The 20,409-nt window shown below is 41.7% G+C and overlaps 1 protein-coding gene across 3 annotated transcripts in view; it reads right to left on the bottom strand.

Annotated features, from left to right (window-relative positions):
• The window catches only part of MPP7 (MAGUK p55 scaffold protein 7), a 141,572-nt gene extending 126,179 nt beyond the window's left edge, over positions 1-15,393 (bottom strand). Inside the window, exon 1 of one of the 3 annotated variants that reach the window (XM_060248278.1) lies at positions 15,228-15,393. In XM_060248278.1, the coding sequence (XP_060104261.1) occupies positions 15,228-15,264 (37 nt within the window). In that variant the 5' untranslated portion in view covers positions 15,265-15,393. The remainder of the gene's footprint in view (positions 1-15,227) is intronic. The other 2 variants (XM_060248279.1, XM_060248280.1) reach the window with 2 other exon arrangements.
• Between the last annotated feature and the right edge of the window lie 5,016 nt (positions 15,394-20,409).

Genomic DNA, 20,409 nt, shown 5'->3' with positions numbered 1-20,409 from the left:
TCATGCCAAGACTAGACAAACAGTCTCACTTTGCATAGGATGACATCATATGTTCAGTATTCACCTAACATAAGCAATGCTGTATAACGTTTTCTTTAACAGAAATTAGAATAAAACTTTCCAGAGTTCTAAAGAATCACCACACATCTCAGATGCATTACAATTAGTGGCATATTTTGCATTTCAGAATAGTGTACATATTCAAAACTGCATTTCAGAATAGTGCACATATTCAAAACTTAAGAGTAGCAGATCCCGCCTTAAGTATTTGAGGAATCATCCTCTTATTTCCTTACACTGACCCCTTCTCAGTTAGAAATCTACATTAAAAAAAAAAGGTAGTCCCCTATGTAAGCACCAGTTGTTTCCAATTCTGTGGTGACGTTGCTTTCACAATGTTTTCACGGCAGCTTTTTTACGGGGTGGTTTGCCATTGCCTTCCCCAGTCATCTACACTTTCCCCCCAGCAAGTTGGGTACTCATTTTACCGACCTCGGAAGGATGGAAGGCTGAGTCAACCTGGAGCCAGCTACCTGAACCCAGCTTCTGCTGGGATCGAACTCAGGTCGTGCACAGGAGCTCAGACTGCAGTACTGCAGCTTTACCACTCTGCACCACGGGGCTCTACATACTATCTACATACTACTACATACTATCTATATACTCACTATATATATATATATTGGAAGTCAAATGCAGTGTGATTTTCATTTATTTAAAACATTTTCAATGCATAGCCATTTATCTTGGTGGACACACCCATGCCATCAGCCTTGGGCTATGGAACATGAAAGACAAAGCATCACTGCCTGCTCTGGAGATCCTATAAGGCAGCAGTAAGTTTTCCTATTGAAGCACAGACATTTAAGAAAGTCTCCTTAATCCTATACCTTGCCACCTGTCGCCCCTCCTCAGCTTCTCTCTCCCGTCAAAAACATTTGTTCCTCCCCCAATAAAAAGTAAAGAATCTCTTCAACCACTCTTTCTGTTTGCAGCCCTGGACAGAGAATTTTGGATTAAGCAGGAGTTGCATCTTACCCGGCTACTGTTCTCAGCTGAATAGGATTTGGCTACACATCAGAAGTTAGTGGCTTGTCTATACTACTTGCCTCAGTTAGCTGTGGTAGCAGATACCAAAATGTAATTTAAATCAATCAGCTAGATTACAAATTTGACTAAGCTGTTCCAAAACTTAGCCCTGTGAGTCACAGGTCGGTTAACAGTGAAGTCTGGCAAGCTCTCTCCTCACAGGAATTACTTGCCCCAGACAAGAAAAGTAGCATCAAGATCTCCCTGTCACTTTGAAATCCACAGGGGTTTTATGACTACTGCCCTTGCAGATGCTTGCATGGGATAGTGTTAAATGTTCCATGTTTTGTTACCTTTAAACCAACAAAAAAAGAACTGTATATGAAGATTCTGTCATTTATACTATGTTAAAAACTGTTCAGTGTCAATAGCAGTACTTTTTCCAGCAAGGATCCTGTGGTCAAAACCAAAGCATGTGTATGTTCTTATCATATAAAACCCATGCATAATTTTATTTCAAAGGCCGTATTAAATTACATATATCACTAGTGGCAAAGGCATTTCAAATACATAGGATTCAGTTTAATTTTTAGAGATCCAGAAAATCAAGTGTCTGGAACTGTTTCAGATATTATCATGCCTTGAACGTATTTGAGCCAATTAGCTCTATAACTGAGTTTGCAGGGTAGACTTGAAGTGGCTCACCTTGTTTCTCCAAAGTCAGGGACAGAGGGTGGCACTGGGAGAGAGGATATCAGGTCCTTCAGAGGGCAACTCTCTCCCCAATGTTATTTAACATCTATATGCACCCCCTTGCTGAACTGGTGTGGAGGTTTGGGCTGGAATGTCACTTCTGCTGACACCCAGTTTTATCTGCTGATGGGCGGTCAGCCAGATACCACCCCAGGAAATTTGGCTAAGGGTTTGGAAGCCATGGTGGGATGGTTGAAACAGAGCTGGCTGAAACCGAATCCTTCTAAGGTGGAGGTTCGGTGAGTGGAGAGATTCTGGTTTGGGGTGGCAACTCCCAGTTCTGGGCAGTGAGCCCTTGAGACTGGCACCAATCATCAATAGCCTGGGTGTGATCCTGGATGACTCCTTAAAAATTGAGGCCTGGATCACTAATGTTGCCAAACTGGCATTCTTCCAACTGCGCCAGGTCAGGCAACTGGCCCCCTATCTGTCTTGCCCCAATCTGGCCACAGTAATCCACACAACGGTCACCTCCACTCTGGGCTACTGTTAACTCGGTCTATGTGGGTCTACCCTTGAGGCTGATCTGGGAAGTCCAAGTGGTACAGAATGTGGCTCTGCGGGTCCTCAAGGGGGCTCAAGTGTACAGTACAAATTCACCCTGTGCTGCATGAGCTGCACTGGCTTCCAGTAGAGTACCAGTTCAAGGTGCTGGTGCTGACCTTTAAGGCAGCAGGTCCAGGAGCCATGTATCTTTTGGACTGCCTTTCCTGGTAACCCCCAGGAGAACACTGTGTTCAATAGATTAAAATCTGCTGGTGGTCCCCAGCCCAAGAGACATCCCACTATCCTCAACCAGAGCTCGGGTGTTTTCCACCCTGGCTCCAACCTAATGGAACTCTGTCAAATAACACCTGTGCCCTGTGAGACCTGACACAGTTCCACAGGGCCCATAAGGCAGAGATGTTCCACCAGGTATTTGGTTGATGACAGTGACAGTTCAGTCTTTCTGGCATTCCCAGCCCCTGCATCCCCATGAGGCTAGTAACACCTTTATGGAAAATTTAATGCCATCTTCTGGTTACTCTTATGTTTCATTTGTTTTAATTTGTTTTTAATTCTGTTTATATGATATTATGTTGTACATCGCCCTGAGCCTGGTTTCTCTGGGGGGAGGGCGGTCTAAAACCAAATTTAATAAATAAGAAAGCAACTATCACAACTTAATTGACTTCAATAGTTTAACTACCCCATTATACCGGATGAAGAGTTACAGTCTAAATTCCAGAACAAATTCTGTGAGGTACACCTTGTTACCATGAAAAAAACTAGAAATGTGAACTAAAATTTTAGAATAAACAATTAGGGACAGTGAAGAATAAAGCTTGTCTAGTAATTACACAATTAGATTTTGAAGACTGAGAACACTTTTCCCCGCTTCAGATGACCCAGAGTATACATCTTCTCAAATTTTAAGCCTCTGAACTATGTAATTAGCTTCACTTAGTTCAAATATATGACATGGTGTATCTTATTTTTTCTACATATTTATATGATCCAAAACAATAATTTTAGATCTAACCAGACAAGGGTAGTTGTAGGTATACCAGATATATGATTTTCAAATTAGCAGGTTTGTTACAGAAAGTACAAACACATTTCCCCTTGGCATATTTGTGTTGCTGAAAAAAGAGTTTCTCATAACTTAAACTGGAGGGTAAAACTGCTGATTAAATGCAATATACCATCAAGCCTAGACTAATACTTTCAATATACATTTGCATGTCTGGAACGTGATTTAAAGCATTTATTCACATCAGGTCATTACTAACTAGACATGTGCTATTCACCTAGAACCATTTAAAACCTTTGGAAGCTTTTTTAAAAGGTTATTTTAGCAGCTGAATTTGCCAGGTAGAACAGACCACTGGATACTTATTATGAAGGGTCCTTCTCTGAGGAAAGGAGGACATCTTAGTGGGTGACTTCCACCTTCCATTCAGGGAGGCAAGAAAAACAGGTTGCTTACCTGTAACTGATGATCTTCGAGTGGTCATCTGTGCAGTCACACACATGGGTCTTGCCGCAGGCAACGGATCCATACCTCGGAGCTCCAATAGCTCGCCTATGGCGCTTTTGGCGTGCTCCCCTCCTACCCTGGGGAGCAGGCAGCGACTGCACATGCCTGGAGCGGGGGGGGAGCGCCCATTCCACTCAGTTTCTTCCAGCCGCCACTGGTACTGACATCCGAGAAGGTTAAGCAACAATCACAAGAGACCAGCAGCGGGGAAGGCTGGGTGGGCGTGTGTGACTGCACAGATGACCACTCGAAGATCATCAGTTACAGGTAAGCAACCTGTTTATCTTCTTCGTGGTCTCTGTGCAGTCCCACACATGGGTGACTAGCCAGCTGAATGTCCTGGAGGAGGGTGCTGGTGAAAGAGGAGAGTTAGTCACACAATAAAAGACATAACAGCAAACAGGTTATAGATGTAAGCGGATGCACTCACCCATGGCTTCAGTGAAAGATGGATCTGAGGACCGCTTGGCCAAAGGAGGCGTCTCGTCTCGCACGAACGTCCAAAGCATAATGGGAGACGAATGTGGAAGGAGAGGACCACGAGGCAGCAGCACAGATGTCCTCTAGGGAGACGCCCTGTAGGAAAGCCGAAGACGTCGAGACCGCTCTGGTAGAGTGAGCCTTAAGGCCTTCGGGTAGAGGCTGTTTAGCCAGTTCATAACACAACCTGATAGCACTAACTACCCACTTAGATAGTCTCTGGGTAGAAATCTTGTGCCCTCTGTGAGGTTTACCGTAGGCCACAAACAGATTAGGGTCCTTACGGAAAGGTTGTGTACGAGCAAGATAGAAAGATAAAGCCCTTCTGACATCCAAGGAATGCAGGGCTCTTTGTCCTGGGTCAGTTGGGTTGGAGAAAAACGTTGGTAGAGAAGTTGATGTCGATAAGTGGAACTGGGAGACAACTTTAGGAAGGAAGGCAGGGTCTGGTCGCAGAACAACCTTGTCCTTGTGGAAAATGGTGTAGGGGGAATCATGGCGGAAGGCACATAAGTCACTTGTGCGTTTCCCTGAAGTAAGGGTGACTAACAGTGCTGTCTTCCAAGATAGAAGGTTGAGATCGGTAGTAGCCATGGGCTCAAAGGGAGTTTTCATTAAGTAGGAAAGAACTAGGGATAAACTCCAAGCCGGAACAAATGGTTTGACAGGTGGGTGAAGGTGAAGCATGCCCTTGAGAAAAGATTTGGAAAGACTGTGAGAGAACACCGTCTTGCCGTCAACGGGGTCGTGGAACGCGGAAATGGCAGAGAGGTGAACTTTCAAGGATGAATAGGAGAGTCCTGACCTCTGTAAAGACAGTAGGTAATCGAGAATCAGATTTAGGGGTGTTGATTCTGCCTGCAGATGATTAGAGGTTGCGAACGAACAGAAACGCTTCCATTTACGTTGGTAGGAAAGTCTGGTAGAAGGTTTCCTCGCATTGAGGATGATGTTAGCTACTTCAGTAGAGAGGAAGGAGGGCGGATTCTCCAGGCTGTCAGGGCCAGAACTTGAGGGTTGTGATGTAGTATCTGGCCGTTGGCCTGAGACAAGAGATCACCCATAGGAGGCAGGCGACGGTAAGTGTGGCAGGACATCTGTAGTAGCCTCATGAACCACGGTTGCCGTGGCCACCATGGGGCAATGAGGATACAGTCCGTGCCGTCTCGTGTGATCTTCATCAGAACCCGTGTCAGCAGAGGGGTTGGAGGGAAGATGTAGTGGAGGGAGCCTCTCCAAACTTGTAGAAAGGCGTCGTTGCCTCTCCTGGTATAGAACCGAGGACATTTGGCATTGTCCCTGGAGGCAAAGACATCCACCTTGGGTGTTCCGAAGCACCGAAAGATGCGACGAAGATAGGTCAGATTGATGGACCATTCGTGGTCGTCTATCCGAACTCTGCTGAGAGAGTCGGCCAGCACATTCTCCACACCCGGGAGGTGAACGGCAGTCATGTAGATGTTGTGTTTGACACACCATTCCCAGAGTAGTATAGCTATACGGCACAGCCGGAGGGATCTGGTGCCCCCTTGTTTGTTTATGTAGAAGACTGTTGCCATATTGTCTGTGGAGATCTGAACGTGCCGACCCATGGTGAGTGGGAGGAACGATTGTAGGGCCCTGTGCACCGCGATCAGTTCTAAACAGTTTATGTGCATGGCCCTCTCTGAGGGAGTCCAGAGTCCCCTGACAGTCTTGCCCTCTAAGTGGGCTCCCCATCCCCACTTGGAGGCATCTGTTGTTACGGTAGCCGTTGGGAGAGGTGGTAGGAACGGCCTGCCCGCCAGAAGGTTGTCGGGTACAGTCCACCAGGTGAGAGAAAGTAGTGCTCTCTGGGGAACGGTAAGCAGGGTCCCTTGCGGTTGAGCGTGGGGATGAAAGGCACGCACAAACCAGATCTGCAGTTGTCTCATCCGCAGTCTGGCAAAGCGAAGGACTGATGTAGTAGCCGCCATGAGGCCCAGAAGGCGTTGGATGATGAAGGCAGTTTGAAGCGGCTCTTGCTGGACAGATTTGGCAAGAGTGATGATGGTCAGCGCTCGGTCCTCCGGAAGGAAAGCACGATGAAGAGAGGTGCATAGCCGGGCCCCTATGAACTGCAAGTCCTGGGTTGGAGTGAGGTGTGATTTGGAGGTGTTCACACGCAGGCCCAGAGAAGTTAGGAGAGAAAGTGTCGTGTGGAGATTGATTTCCAGTTGGTCCCGGGTTGGTGCAATAAGGAGCCAGTCGTCAATGTATGGAAAGACTGGTATGTTCCGGATGCGGAGGGCAGCTGCCACCACCGCCATGCATTTGGTGAACACTCTTGGTGCAGTGGAGAGACCGAAAGGCAGGGATATGTACTGAAAATGATGCTGGCCCATAGCGAATCAAAGATACTTCTGATGCTGAGGTCGGATCATTACATGGAAGTAAGCGTCTTGAAGATCTAGGGAAGCCATCCAAGAATTCTTGGGGATCAGAGGCAAGATGGTTTGAAGAGATATCATCCTGAACCTCCTGTAAGCGATGTGTTTGTTCAGCTTCCGAAGATCTAGGATAGGACGCTTGCCTCCATCCCTCTTGGGGACCAGGAAGTATCTCGAGTAGAAACCTGTTCCTCGATGTTGAGGAGGAACGGGTTCTATGGCGTTTTTCTGGAGCAAGTCCAGAATTTCTTGATGGAGGTGAGGAGAGGGTGGGGTAGCTATGAAATAGTGGTGGTGAGGTGGTGAAATGAACTCGATTGCGTAGCCTAGACGCACGATGGTTAGCACCCAGGAGTCGGTTGTGATCGAGTTCCAGGTCGGAAGGAAGGATGAGAGACGGGTCTGGTAAGCAGGTGGAGTTTGAAGAGAGTCAAAGAGACTGCTTAGCCGGGAGGGAGGTCTTTTTGGTCTGCTGGGACCTAGGCCTCTGTTGGAACTGAGGCTTTTGTTGTGTACTCCTCCTCCTCCAGTAGTCGCCTTGTTTGGGTGACCGTTGGCGTTTCTGAAAGGATGGTTTCCATGTTTTTGCCCGAGCGAATTGTTGGGAGTTAGGTTGGGAAACTCCCAGGCGCTTGGCACGCTTGCGGCCATCATCAACTGAGGTCAGCACTTCGTCCGTGGATGCATGGAAGAGACCCAGGCCGTCGAAAGGGAGGTCTTCGATCTTTTGTTTAATATCTGGCTGGAGGTTGGTAGATCGCAGCCAGGCATAACGGCGCAAAGCAACGGAGGAAGCAAAAATACGTGAAGAGCAAGAAACAGCATGTCGTATAGAGTTAATCTGCTGTTTGGACACTCTGGACAATTCAGATACTAAATTGGATGCCGTTCTCTGGGAGGTCTCTGGAAGGGAGGGGATGAGGGGCATAAATTGGTTCGCCAAATTGAAGATGTAAGCCGAGAAGTAGGCTAAATAATTATTGAGCTTGGAATTGGTAGAAGCCAAATTAAATAACTTCCATGCCAGGGTATCCAGCTTTCTACCTTCGCGATCGGGCGGGGTGGGGTGACGAGAAGGCTTGGCCTTAGTGGCGGAGTGTACTATTATAGAGTTAGGTGCTGGATGTGTAGCCAGAAATTTAGCATCTGGGGCATGTACTCTGTAGAGCGAGTCAAACCGTTTAGAAGTAGGTGGGACAGAGGCCGGCTTGTCCCATGCCTCTCGCAAACCCTTAAGATGCACAGGCAGCATCGGCAGGAGTGACCCCGGTGGAAAGTCAGCCTGTACTAGGTCGTGAACAATGTCCGAAACCTTAGGGGAGTCAGAAGGCAAGGCGATTTTAAGAGTCTCAGCCATGGTGGTGATAAGATTTAAGTATGCTTTAGAGGCATCTGATGGTGAAAGACGCAGCTGTGGTGCTGATTCTGAGGCTAGCGAAGCAGGGTGGTCCTCCGAATCCGACGATGCAGAAGATTCTTTGTCGGAGTGGGAGTCCTCTCTAGATGAGTGAAGTGGTGCGATTGGTTCCGAGGCCAAGGCTCGAGGCTTGGGAGTCTGAGTATCCCTAGATGATCGAGGCGGAGAACTAAGGATGGGGGCCGTCGAAGCCGTCGCAGAGGCGGTACAGGGTTTGTCCGAAACCCGAAGTCGAGGACGGTCGTGGACTGGAGATGGCTCCAAGTGCCGAGACGGAAGGTATTCAGGGTCTCGAAGTCCAGAGAACTCTCGGAGTCGATCGTAGTCCCGAGTCCGAGGAGAGCGATCGTAGCCACGGGTTCGAGGGGAGTCGTCATAGCGGATCCGAGGGGTAAGAACCTCACGACCCAAATAAGGTGCAGGTTGCTGGTACCTGGAGCGGTGTGTCCCCCCATAGGAAGGGGAACGGGACATGCAATGGCGAGGCCGAATCCTTGGTGAAGGAGATCGCGAATGAGATGAGTAATCATAGCGTGGATGGGAGGAATAATCGGAGCGTTCATAATGACCGTGGTGTTCAAAATAAATCGACGAGCCGGAATCGCGGCGCCTACGTGGGGAGCGAGAGCGGACTCGAGGAAGAGGTGTTGGTGAACGAGATCGAATCCGACGCGTGGAGACCTGATCTGGTGGAGAACGAGAGTGAACTCGTTGAGCCGAACTCTGAGTTGCTGACTCCTTGTACAAGGGAGAAACCGCGACATCTCTGAATGACCCAAGTCGAAGTGAAGACTTCGTATATGGTTGAGTAGGGTCGGTGGATAGGTCGGGTTCGAGAAACTCCGAGGGAACCACGCTACGGACCGAAGGTGACCGAGATCGAATCGGAATTACTTCTACAGCCGTAGATGTATGAGGAGTTAGCTGCGGCATGTCAGTAATTACATCGGACGGGGCCGACAGTTCAGGAGGGAGTAGAAGTTGCTCAGACAGAGTCGCGTTGGGCTCCATAGCAGTGGAAGCCAATGCCGAGGCTTCTTTGAAGTTGGGTGCGACGCCGGGTGCGACTCATAGGGCTTCCTCGAAGTCGAATCAGCCGATTCGGAGTGACGAGGCTTTTTAGGCGCCAATTCCAGATCCGTGGAGTCAGAATGACGCGATTTCTTAGAAGACTTATGGCCGGTCTCGGCGTGCTTCGATAGTCTCTTTCCGGACTTGTGCGTCTGCTTTTTCGAAAGAGGCGCTTCCGGAGTAGCCGAATCTCCCGCTCGTGGTGGGGGAGGCGGCGAGTCAGATGTGGGCATTGCCCTCAAAGACCGTTCGAGAAGAAAGCTCTGGAGCCTTGCTGCACGGTTCTTACGGGCCTGCTTACCGAAATTAGCACAGTGTGGACAAGAGTCCACTCGATGGGCTTCCCCAAGACAGAAGAGGCAGTAGTTGTGGCCGTCAGTGGTGGGGATCTTAGCCCCACAGCGCCTGCACTTTTTGAACGTAACCTTCCCTTCCATGCGCTCCGGACGCGGGAGGGGAGGGAGGGAAGAAAAAAGGGGGGAAAGAAAGCGCAGAAACGGACTCTTTTTTTTTTTTTTTAGGGACGAAAAATAGTGGAAAATACGAAGGAATATGAAGAAAACAAGGAAGAAATACGATACCAATCGAAAGAGAACAGGAGAGCTAAGGAGGAAAACGCAGCGAGGAGGTGTTGTCCGGGCGGCGGTAGGGAAGAAACTGAGTGGAATGGGCGCTCCCCCCCCCCCCCGCTCCAGGCATGCGCAGTCGCTGCCTGCTCCCCAGGGCAGGAGGGGAGCGCGCCAAAAGCGCCATAGGCGAGCTATTGGAGCTCCGAGGTATGGATCCGTTGCCTGCGGCAAGACCCATGTGTGGGACTGCACAGAGACCACGAAGAAGATCAAAGTCTTTCCACTTCCTGTCTCCCAAGTGGAAGTCACCCATCTCCTCAGTTCTTTTCCTGCCTCAACAGGGAAAGCAGTTCAGAATAGGCTGTGTTCACCTATTCTTCTTTTTGCTTCTTCTAACCCTTAATCCTTAACCTGCCTGCTCTTTCTTGGAAAAAATCCTGGTTTTCAAAAAAGGCAAGGCTTCTTGCACACTCTCAACACTGCCTGGCCATTTAGCAATTATTCCCTGTCAAAATAGCAGTGCTTTAATCCTGAAGACAGCAGCAACTGACTTCATTTTCTCTCAAATTTCTCAAATCCAAATAAGCAATTCAAAAAAAAGAAAAAAGGGAAAGATGGGTACTTTGCAACAAACGTATCATCTAACTTTCCCACACACATAATCCGGCAAAAGTGATTAAAGCACAGTCTATATTTACACATAAATTATCATAAATTTTCTAATTAAATAGATGTTATGGTTTTAGGTTTTATTTCTACATCTGTAGCAGACTACAATATGCAAAGTTCAGCTTTCATTTCACAAATTGCTGTTACTTATCGTAAACATCTGACTACCTGATTGAAAGCATGATAATAAAATTTGCACCTATATTTTGATTTATTAACATTTATCATTAAAGTAAATTCAGAATAGCATAATTTTATACCTCATCTGGAAAATAAGTTTTAAATCAATCCAACATTAATGAAACCTGACAGACCAGCTTTCAGATGACATTTTGAGCAGGGGAGGAGACAGAAGGAATGCATGACTGCAAGATGTCAAGATTACAAGTTATTTGCAGAAACAGTTTCATAGGGTCAACTGTCTTACAGCCTGGCCTAAATAAAAATCTAGTACCAATTCCTGTACGATGGACCTGAAAAAGTAGTCAACATCTGCAACTGTCTTCTTCAATTCTGTCTTACTGAATACATGGGCCCATTATTATAATAGTAATTTTATTTTTAAAGACTTGAAAATTCGTACAAATAATGGAAAAATGAACAGCACACAAGTTTTTTTTTTCAATTCTAGAGAACAGTTTCCGCTACTATTATTTTCTACACAAGACAGCAAGTTCCTAAGAGGAGAATAAATGGCTAAGAAATTGGGGAAAGTGTTCACATGGTAAACCACTCATGCTGCAGAGTCCAGATGCTCAACATTCTTGACATCAGAGTGGAAAAATTTACTGTTGGTCTAGAGAAATTTAATATCACCATTCTTGTCATATCCTTCATAGCTTCATTATTAGAACAAGTCTGTGGAAGCTATAAGGTACAGCTAAATGATAAAAAATATGGTCACTGCGTTCCATCACTCTTACATATTACAAGAAAACACTAATCTTGTCAAAGAGATTTTTAATCGCTATTAAGAGAAATGGATGTCCATTTACCTTTATTTATTAAGTAATTTACTACATTAGAATTTTGAACCAAAATGCCAAGTTAAGACCTCAGTTTTTAACTGTAACTAAGGGATAATAAACACTAAAGAAATATACCTAAGCCCAAAACAACACTGTAAATTTTTACTGTATTAATAAAACAGAACACACCGACCTTTAAGTTTTCCACTTTGTCAAAGGTAATCAGTACTGTTCATTGCTATTTCTACCAGTCTTACATTTCTCACAAGTAAAGTATTTTACAGTTCTGTAAAAGGATCAGACAACATTTGTTATACAAGATTAAATAACCAGCAAACCCTGTATTTTGTGCCTGTATTTTGACATTATTTGCTACTGTACTGTGTAATGCAATCAATACTGCCTGAAAAAGATGCACTGCCATTGGCATTTTAGTGTTATCTAATATACACTGAAACTTTGTATATATTCATTTTTCTAAAAAAAGATTCATATATTGACCTTTTTCACCATTGCTTCCAAGGCAGCTTCCATAGTAATGTTATAAAACAAAGAATGCTAAAAACAGCAACAGCAAACATCCTTCCCATAATGCCAATACAACCCATAGTTTAAAATAATCAGAAAGAATAGAAGGGAAACCACACATACATATCAAACAAAACTCTAGAAAGCAAGAGTTTTCACCTGATACAAAAAGCCATGGGATAGGCATGCCATTGCTGAGGCACCATCCCTAAGAAGGCCCTGTTTCATCATCATGCCTCCTTGATGGCCTGGGCCTATGTAGAAGACCTTAGTATGCATAAGGCATATATTAACAAAGAAACAGACACACATCAGATATGTTTATACATGTTTTAGTTGTAATATTAACAGAAGGCACCACATTTATACAGTTCTAAAAACTGTCCATGAACTTCAACAAACGTTACACCTCATAGACAAAAACATACACACACTTAGTTTTTCTTTATATAAATTATGCTATTACATACATTGTCAACATCTGTTATCAAGAACAGCAGTTTGGGAATAGTACAGCCAACATTGTTAGGGACCTCAAGAAGATCAAGCCTTCTTCACCAAGGCAATTTTTATCACCTCTAAACACAAAACTCAAAACAACTGCATGAACTTTTACTGTCATCTAACCCCCTCAAACACAGGCAGCTCTAATACTTTTTGAAATTTTGTTCTCTTGGTCAGTTTTTACAACAGGAAAAAAGAAATGACTCTTTTTGACAAGTTGTTGAAAAAATGCAGGCTATTAAAAAAGCCAGGCTAACAAATGCAAATCCAATCTCTCAAACCTGTTTTGAAAAGACTTAGAAAGTGATTATCTCCCACAGTAAAGTGTGACCTCCATGCCAGGCATGAAAACCACTAAACCTAGCAATCCACAGATAAGGAGGGGTTTTTTTGGGGGGGGGGGGAAGCGGACATATTCAGTGGATTCCTGAGGCATGCAGAAAAATCTCCTGCTTTCTAAAAAAGTGGGAAAGAGCCTGGTGAAAACTTAATATGCTGTAGGAGGTGCAGAATGTTGAGAAGAGTTAGGTCTCAGGGAAAGAGGTGTGGGGGGAAATAACTTGCTCAAGATCCCAGGAGCTTATAGAATCCTGGAGAGAGAAATTTGGGGGGCAATAGTTTTGAAATTGCTTCCCCTCCCACAGTTCTTCATCAGCTCCTGGCTTGTTTTGAACATAAAGCAACACAGCCTGCAAGGAAATGCAAAGATTCCAACCGTATTACCTTGTGGTAGTTTACACAGCAAGATAAAGTGACTTCTTCAGCTAATGTCTAAGCTGCAGTCCGCTTTGCTAAACTAAAAATAAATATTCTCAAAATATTAAAATTGTACCAGACTAGCAAGAACAAAATTAAGTGCACGAACACACATTTTCTCCTTTAGTCCTAGGTGTAGGATAAAAGTGAGGCACACATAGAAACCTTATTCACAGTGATCTTGTAGAAAATGAAAATGCAAAAGAATAATGCTGAAAACACATATATAAAAATATGTACTTCACCTACAGAAGTAATTAGCTATGCTAAACACAATACCACCTCATTGAATATACACTTTTGCATGAGCAGGTTTCTTTCCATGACTGGAAAGCGCCTGTGTATCAAATCCCACATTAGGATTTTACACAATTTTGTTAAAATTAAATTAGGCTTATTATTTAATGTGAATTGCAACCATATACACACCAATCAGCTGAAGGAGATCTATGTTCAGAAGACTTGCTTGCACACAACTCTACCATTTGTTGGATTAGGAACAGAATAGAACCACCCATCAAGATGCCAGGGGTGATTCCAGTGAGTGAATTCCCTGGGACCAGATCACACTCAAGGCTAATTATTAAGATTTAAATCCACTGATTTAAGCATGCCACTTTCTGGAAAGCAGTTGCAAGTGTAGCAGTTATTTCAAGACTCTGCCATAACTGATTGGTGGCGGGGGGCTTAAATCAATATTTTGTGGCATTTGGAATTAAGTCATGCAACACACACAGGAACAGCAGTAGGAGGTGTTGAATGAAACAGAACAAAAAAGAAGTCTTCTGCTAGAATATTTTTATACAAAAGCATCAACAGCTGTATCTTTGCATGTCCCTAACAGAATAATCCTGCAGATGTTTACTCACTCCAATTAAACTCAATAGGGTTATATCCAGGTAAATATGAAGACTGCAGTCTGCTGTAAGTCTGTGTACCACTTGTTGGGAGTAAACAGCACTGAACTCAATGTGACTTACTTCTGAATAAACATGGGTAGGCAATTCTTTTATAAGCACAAACTTTTTGCAGCAGTGGATAATCTTTATTGGAAGAAAATTCTTGTTGGTTTATATGTAGCATGCATAGTGCTGCAGCCAGAGGGTGCCCCTAACCAGTTCCAGACAGAACCAGACTAACTTAAACAGCCATACTGATTTATGGTGGGATCTATTTCTTAAGGTCTCCAAGAGCTCCCAATGATCACAGTGCTTCTCATCCTGCATAAACAGCACCACATTTTGGCCTTGCGTCTGTATTATCTAGCAGAGAACTTCTTTTTAAAATTGGGATAAAAATTGCTATTAATTCACTATGTAAGAACATTCCAAACCCTGGGGCCATAGTTTCAGCGACAATGGCTTTTATTCTGTTTTTTTAATTTTTCTCAGAGTTTCATCTTCATGTACTGTAAAATTTTCATATGTGTTCCATTGAAGGCAATTCTGAAATGCTATACCTTTTATTTCTTAAGAGAAATGTTTTATTGGGGGGGGGGGGGGTTAATCGAGCTTTTTTCCAGGGCTCTCAGGCAGAAATTATCTCCTCTCCATTTTATCCCCACAGCAATTTTGTGAGGTAGGTTAGGTGACAGCAAATGCTTGTAACTACGTAAAATAATGACTCTAAACACTACTGCATACAAAACTTGGAAATTTGGAATCAACTTGGAAATTAAAATCAAGTACTTTAAAAGAGTAGATATAAAGGTTCATTAAGTCTTTGTAAAAAAGCTTGTTGCTGATAATATTGTGGTGGGATTGAATTTTATAGCTGGCTAGTAGAAAACAGTAACCTGGTACCAAGCTAACTACCATTTGTGGACTACCAATCAAGAACCAAACGCATTAAGTGGATACACATCTGAATAGAGATGCTATAGTACTGCCATGCAGGTATCCTCAGTGGTATGCATGCATATGGTGCACACTCAATCTAGTACATCTAGTTATGCAACTAGAGAAGGCTCTGGGGCAATATGCAAGTAATTTATGAATAATGACTAAGCTCTAATAATCACTCTGTGTAGAAATTATCAGTCTAATGCTTACATACCTGTGTCACCTCCAGATCCAGTTGACAAAGCTGGCATGGTTCAGTCTGCAGACCAAAGCACACACATATGCTAGAACATCAGTCCACACAGAAGGTAACAGCTAACTTCAACACACTGCTTCTGGTCTTTTTACAAAGATTTGCATAGTAGTTTTAAAGCAGACCTGGAAAGAACAGAAATATACTATGATAAAGAAAAATGGTTAAAACTCAAAAATTACTAACAATAAGTTATTATAAAATGAATTATTTTAGAATCTCAAGGAATAGTGAACAATCTACACATTGTTTCTTCTAATCCAATATGTATTCAGAGAATACATGCATACATAAAATTTGTGTGAATTCTAGCCAGAATCCAAATAATTTAGAGGCTCAGGATAGACACTTGCACCACTCGTAGCAGAATTGCTTGCTCCCATTGACATGTCTCCCACTGCTTTTAAAACTCTTCAGTTTCTCTCTCACCGCAGTTGAAACTCTTCACCAGGAGACTGCTGATCAAGAGAAACAAATCTGCAGTCCTTTTAGCTCCCCAAGTTTTTTGGGGCCCTATTTTTCCAACAAATCTGAAGCTTACAGGAAGCTTACAGGAGAATGGCTACAACTGCCATTCTCATTTGATAGAACCCTAACTTTTATTCTCTCTTCACTAGGGAGCATAGTATTTGTTTCAAAGTGTTTTCAATAACTGGACAGCAGTTCAAATACAAAAATGCAACTGTAAAGTGTAAATTTTACTGAAACTACTAATGTTATCTTGTACTTACTGACCAAGTTCAAACAGAACTGCAGTAATACAAACCACAGCCTGAATTAATAATGCTTTCATGAGATGAGACAAACAAAAAAGAGCAGTAAGACAAGCATTATAACACCTGTCTTCAAATGAAGAAAAAAAGTTGCTATTACTACATAATCTTAGTCAAAAGTAATAAAGTAATTTTGGCTTTCCGTATGGATATATTCAGTAATTTTGTTTGCCATAATAATTATTTAAAACAAATGCAACTATGCATAATTTCTCTCAGTTATTTCTCCTATAAATGGCACTATTGCAATGCCATGTTTTCACCGTACAAGCAATCCTACAATATCAGATGACTATTTTTCAGGAATATTTATTCACACATTTAGCTACTATAATTCATTAATACACCCCCCCCCCCAAAAAAAAAAAATTAGCTCCAGCACCTGGGCAGGATTTTCCAGTTGCTGAATAAATTGCCTGGTGATCATTTTATTCTGAGGTTTAAATGTTAGAGAATTTTGATCTTTTAACAATTAATATTCATCCAATGGCCTTGTTGTGTGCTTAACTTGGCAACTGGCTATGACCATTATGTCCAGTCACAGCTCATCCTTGCAAACATTGGATCTACATGCAAATTAAGATAGACTTCAATTTTTAAGCATCCTCACTTGAGATCAAGCCAAGGATACACTATACACGTTTCAAAACAGTCTGTCCTGCTGCTTGTGTAATATGCATATGTCAAAAAGGAATTTTTTAAAAACCTGGACACACATACAAATTAGTTATGGTACAATCATGGTGGCTTTACACAGCCTGTAAGCTTAGTTATGAGCTCATTCATCAGTTGCATAGCTCAAACCTTTAAATCTATATCAAAAGCATATATCCATATTAATCAACAGATAGCAGAGCTAGTTAAGATCACAAAATTAAAGACTAGAAGTTCAATTAATCTAGCAAACACTCAATACTATCAAGTGTGGATGCCATTCTAATTTTTCTTTAGTGTGGTTAGATTCTTCAATGGTAATTTTCAAAACCCTTACTATAAAAAGTGTGGTATGAAGTTATTCTCTACAGAATACCTATGTATATATTAGTGAAAAATAAATGACCTGATGAAATCCCTAGTACTATAAAGCTTAATATTTTGCTGGAACGAAACAAGGTTCTTCTCCTCAAAACTTGTAAATTAAGTTACCTTTTTTTAGTGATGTTTGGTTTGGCTAAATATACTTCAAAATGCTTTGTAATTTTGTGTCAGAATCCAACTATGAGTACTACTGACTGTTGCATGGAATCGATTTGCTGCAACACAGAAATACCAGCTGTTATAGTATGTCCTGAGAGGGATTACCGAATATTCTTAAATTGAAGTTCAATCCATCTTTCCATAAAAACACAACCAAAAGCCAGGAACGTAAAAAGAGTATCAAGTGCACCTGAGGCATTTACAATGCCCAATAGGACTGTTAGAACCAGCCCTTTAAAAAGGCTTATTTTTTGAAATTTCATTATTCCAGTTGTACCTTGCTTCTATATCACACTGTATCAGATTCTTTTGGCATCTACTATGTGGAAACAGTGAAATATGTTAAGTTCAGTGATATGTTGTTGAATTTCCACCAGGCCCTTAGTAACCTCTCAGGCTTCTGTAATACTTGTGACATCTAGTGGTTATGTGAAATGGTGCATTGCCATTTATTTGGGATACTTAACACAAAGGAAGGTCTACTCAAATATAAGCATTACAATCCTGAATTCTTTTCTTTAAGAGTAATTAAACTTAAAGCTATATCACAGATTCACACAATTTATGAATCATGTCTAATATTCTATGCTTGCTTCATATTTTCATAACCCAAAGCCTAGTCCACTGCTTATTAGATGTCTAATCCTATTGATTGTATTGATTTACACAGTGTATAGTCTCAGTAAGAAAGGTGGACCATGAACACACTACAACAAAATAAATAAATAAAATAAATACTGAGAGTTATTATTCCTACTAGCATATAAAACTGCAACTATTACCACAATACAACAGACTTTTTAATATTAATACTTAGGGGAGTGCTATACCAATGATCAGCATTCAAAATATTTCAGATGACTTTTCAGAAACCATTACAACTATCCAGCAGTACTGTATCAGCCATTATTACCCTACAGATGGTGGCTTGTCTAAGGACACTCAGCACTTCATATTTAAACAGATTTAAAAGCAAGAACTTTGCAGCTTACAACATATGCCTTCAATCATTTTGCTACAATAATTCTTGATGAATTAAATGATGAATTTTTGAACACTGAAATGAACTGGAATTCAACCATAAAAAGTACTCCATAAGTGGCTGGAGGGTGGAAGAATCTGCATGTGTGATGGATCATCATATAATCACATTGAGAAACTAGGTTCCATGTCACAGGAATGCAACAAGCAAATATCCTTCAGCAGAAGAGTTGCCCTTGATGTGACTTCCAGTAGACTGAAATTGTAGCTAGGATGTTTCTTTGGCAATTACAGTATAACTCAACTTAAGCTTTACCTTCAAAGCTTAATGATCCTTTTGAATGCTTCTAGTTTGAGTGAATATAAGATTCAAAATTAAAATAAAAGCTTAGTGCAAGCATCTGCTTAAATTGCCATGTTTCACCAGTTTGCCAAGTGGTGAAAATGAAGGAAAATACTTAAACATGTGGTCCCACCATTTCTAAAAATCTATTTCTCCAGAACTCTCAAAATGTCAATATGTCTGAAGCAAGGACTGCTTGGCTTAATCTGCATTTTCACAGTTTGCCTTAATGATGAATTACACCACAGACTAACAGTGTCTGCTACATCAGGCTCTGGACAATTATTTCTACTATCAGTTCTTCCACAGGTCATTTACAACTCATTATGTTTAAGTCCCATACGTTGTGGTTGTTTTATTACTTAGTTTGGGGAAATGGAAATAAACTGATTTTGAAAAATATTTTAGTTGCTTCATGTATGTGTGCACAAAACATAGAATTTCACAAAGAAAGGCCTTTAAATACTTTTAAAATACCATGGCCTAATACACAAGAAACTGAAGATTTAGCATGAATGTTCATTTGAAGTTGAAGCCTTTTGCATGGATTAATTCAACAAGAGCAGTGGTGAATAGCATCCTGTTCATGCAAAAACAGAATATTTCCTTAAGTCTACAGGTTCAGAGCCAAAAGTATTAAGCATGGTCACAGAGGTACTATGACCAGTTCCGTTCCAGGAGCTTAAACATTCATACACGCCAAAAAGCACCATTTGTATTTAAGTTTTGCTAGTTTTCTGTTTGAAAGTATAAAAATATCTAATATAGTCTCTAACCAAATAGAAAAATCTAATTCAGCACAATCATTTTATGAAAGCCAGAATAATTTCAATGCAGCATTGTTCATTTTGTTGGGGAAGGGGGGGGAGGGGAAGCAAAGGAAATGCACACATTAACTTGGAGCCCCTGCATATCCTGTATAGCCTACAGTATATATTTCATAACAGAAAATGTTACTATAAATGAAGGTAAAAGGTGGAGCCATAATAGGTATTAAAAAATTAAAAACCACACACACTCTTCCTATGGGCATTTGATTAAACAACATATTATTTATATTTGCATTGCAAGCTTCACGATTTGACTAACGTTTTATTAAGGAATACAATCTCACTACTTTTGACATTTTCTTTCTACTGTACTCAGTTTATCTGCTGATTAAACAAATGGGAGACACAAACACCACTTGCACATCCATACTTCTTAAGAGGTGAAATGTAACATTTTTAGAAAGCCAAGAAATAAAAGTATAAGTATTCATTCATCAATAATGAACAACAGTTTTTTCCTCCAACTGCAAAAGTGTTCCGTGATCTCTCTATCCAAGTACATCATAAGCTTTGTAACATTCTCCTTGGATAAACTGATTTTTGTTTTAGCTCCATTCTGCTTATCTGACTGCTGCTGACTTGTTTCATTGTGTATTTAAACTGTTTTAATTATTATTTTAGATTTTTATGTAAGTTCAGGACTGTATCATGTAAAATGATTTTTAAAACTTTCCTAAATTAAGGCATTATAAATATACATAGATGCTAAATTTGTAACAGGAAAATCACTTAATAGTAGCTTAATTGTCTATATTACTTCTTTATTAGTTTGTGCCTTCTAGACCAACAAGTACTAGCATCACAACCATAATGACCAAGTGTTCTTGTATAAAAATAGCCTATCCGAGTGCCAAGTTTATATTTTTCCATCTACTGTACTCTTACAGGTATCTTTAAAATATGAGTAATACGTTTATTTTTAGTTATCAGTCCCATGTATTAAGGGATGGGCATGAAGCAGCTCAAGAACTAAGTTTCTCATGATTTTTTGGCTGGTTCATGAAGTGATGTTTGTAAAC

This window comes from Heteronotia binoei, chromosome 10, assembly GCF_032191835.1.
Source record: "Heteronotia binoei isolate CCM8104 ecotype False Entrance Well chromosome 10, APGP_CSIRO_Hbin_v1, whole genome shotgun sequence".
Taxonomy (NCBI): domain Eukaryota; kingdom Metazoa; phylum Chordata; class Lepidosauria; order Squamata; family Gekkonidae; genus Heteronotia; species Heteronotia binoei.
Note: the sequence above shows the minus strand (reverse complement) of the source record. Positions and strands in the feature narration are given on the sequence as shown.